The 2,201-nt window shown below is 34.0% G+C and overlaps 1 protein-coding gene across 1 annotated transcript in view; it reads right to left on the reverse strand.

Annotated features, from left to right (window-relative positions):
• ABCC9 (ATP-binding cassette, sub-family C (CFTR/MRP), member 9) overlaps positions 1 to 2,201 on the reverse strand; it is a 145,992-nt gene that overhangs the window by 68,402 nt on the left and 75,389 nt on the right. The window contains exon 20 of the mRNA XM_011969874.1: positions 782 to 820. Within this exon, the coding sequence (XP_011825264.1) occupies positions 782 to 820 (39 nt within the window). The remainder of the gene's footprint in view (positions 1 to 781; positions 821 to 2,201) is intronic.

The raw sequence follows: 2,201 nt of genomic DNA on the forward strand, positions 1-2,201 counted from the left end.
CAAATTCTAACAGATGGCTATACATCAGACTTTAATTTCCAAAAGTTAGCAAAATACATGTGAGCTGAAGAGGATGATGGGATTGGGGTGGGGTAGAGGGCAGGTCAGTTTAAAAGTCAGATTTCTACAGTTAGTTCATGATCTGTAAAGTACTAATGAAGGAAATAGGGTTAAAAGAGAGAAGAGTTAAAAAAGAGAGTAGTTAGAAATGTTCAATGATCTTTCTAAAACATTACATCTTAGGAGTGCAGGAGACATGATAATATATAGTATGCTAGCAGTTTCTGAGATAATCATATGTATAGTAAAACAATGGTTCCCAACCTCTGACATGTCTGCCTTCCCTCCCCACCCCACTTGGGTATTTAAGGTTTTTGTTTTTGTTTTTCCTTTTAAGTAGATAAAGCACTTGGCTCTTCGTCTCCACCTTACAGATTGGTCCCATCACTGTTTAACTCAAAATCAATATATGTATTCATTCTTACATTTTTATTTTATGAAATCCGAAACCCAGTTTACTGAGGACGGTTTGAGTTTCAGCCAAAGTTGGGACATGTGTGACTCAGTGAGAGGAAAATAGTTGACACAAGGAGCCACTTTGTTTGGTAAATTAATTCTTTTAGCAGTTTGCCAAGGTTGCGAACCACTGCTGCTGGAAATATGCTAGCACACTTTAATAAATAACTATACATCATCAGAATAAACAAAATTAGATTAAAGAGATTAAAGTCTGAGGAAGGAAGTTATTCTTATTAAACTCAGGTTAAAATAGAAATAATACCTTCTGGTTGCTTCAAAAGAAGGCTCAGATTCATTTACACTGCAAGTACGGCAAACAATGTTCATTAATTATGAAGCAGAAATACAGAACCAAGGTACACATCAGGTAAGAGATACAATAAACACTGGACATATTGAAGAGCTACATTTCCCAAATGGTTTCTGATATTAATTTCAAAGACAAACCAGATAAGTAGTATTCTTCTTTACATCTCCATCAGCAAGGAAATAATTGCTTAATAAGTTTCTAAAACATAGATAGCACTGTTCTCTTTCATAAAAATTTTGGTTCATACAATGACTGGGTTCTAGTGCCAACCATGCTCCAAACAGCTGCAAACTTGGGGAATCCTTCTAGAATACAGTTTCCCAGTTTCATAAGGATTCTGTATTTCCAAGGCCTTCCAACCTTTATAATTTGAATTGAATAAATTTAAATTCCAAATTAGCTACCCTAAGGCAGCAGCAGAAGTACTTTTTGGGTGCTAAACATGAAAGATACACAAAATACACTGGCCCCTCAGGAGCTTGTAAGAAAAACAGACATGCACCAGAAACCAAACTACATCTAAGTGTAACCAATTATTGATACGATTTATGTAAAAAGTGGGCTTTGACTAGTCACAATTTGTTATGCCTGTATTATGAGGAAAGACATCTGAAGACCTATTTCTTTTATTGTTCTAATTTTTTTATAATTTAGGGTCATTAGAATTCTGTCATTCTGAAAGACCTGAATTCAATAACCATATACATAATTAAAGCCTACAGAAACTTCAAAAATTGATTCTATTTGACTTTGCAAAATGTTGTATGTTTTTGTGGAGAAAATTTACTAATTATGCTACTTAATGATATTTGGTTAAGAGTTACTAAGGATCATTTTCACTACTGCACACTGCTAATGACATCTTGGGATGGCTGATAGAGGCAAAAAAAGCAATCTTGGAATAAAAATTTGCTCCCGATAATAATTATTCCCTGATTTAAGTTACTGGTAAAAAATAAGGAAATGATCATTTTTCTGAATAATATTTTCCACACAATGTGTTTTAGATACCAAGAAATTTGGACTTTATTTTCTGTGGTATAAATCCAATAGGTCACCTCAATAGTTTTAACTAATTTGAGGAAGAGAGGGAAGAGGAGAGGAAGAGTGAGTGTGTGGCAGAAATGAATGTGTTTATTTGTATTCTAGCCACTCAAGTGGAAATGCCCATTAGACATGTGTAAATACCTGTTGGACATTTGAGAATGTCAGCGCAAGGTAGAGATATGGATTTAGAATTCATCAATCTATTCAGTAAAGGTTGATTAAATTTGGACTTTATTAATATCAGTTAAAAAATATGCATTGATCGCTTATTAGTGCCACACATGCTAAAGATACAGCGAACAAGAAAGATCCATTCCTTCTTTCA

Source organism: Mandrillus leucophaeus, unplaced genomic scaffold (assembly GCF_000951045.1).
Source record: "Mandrillus leucophaeus isolate KB7577 unplaced genomic scaffold, Mleu.le_1.0 Scaffold918, whole genome shotgun sequence".
NCBI lineage: Eukaryota > Metazoa > Chordata > Mammalia > Primates > Cercopithecidae > Mandrillus > Mandrillus leucophaeus.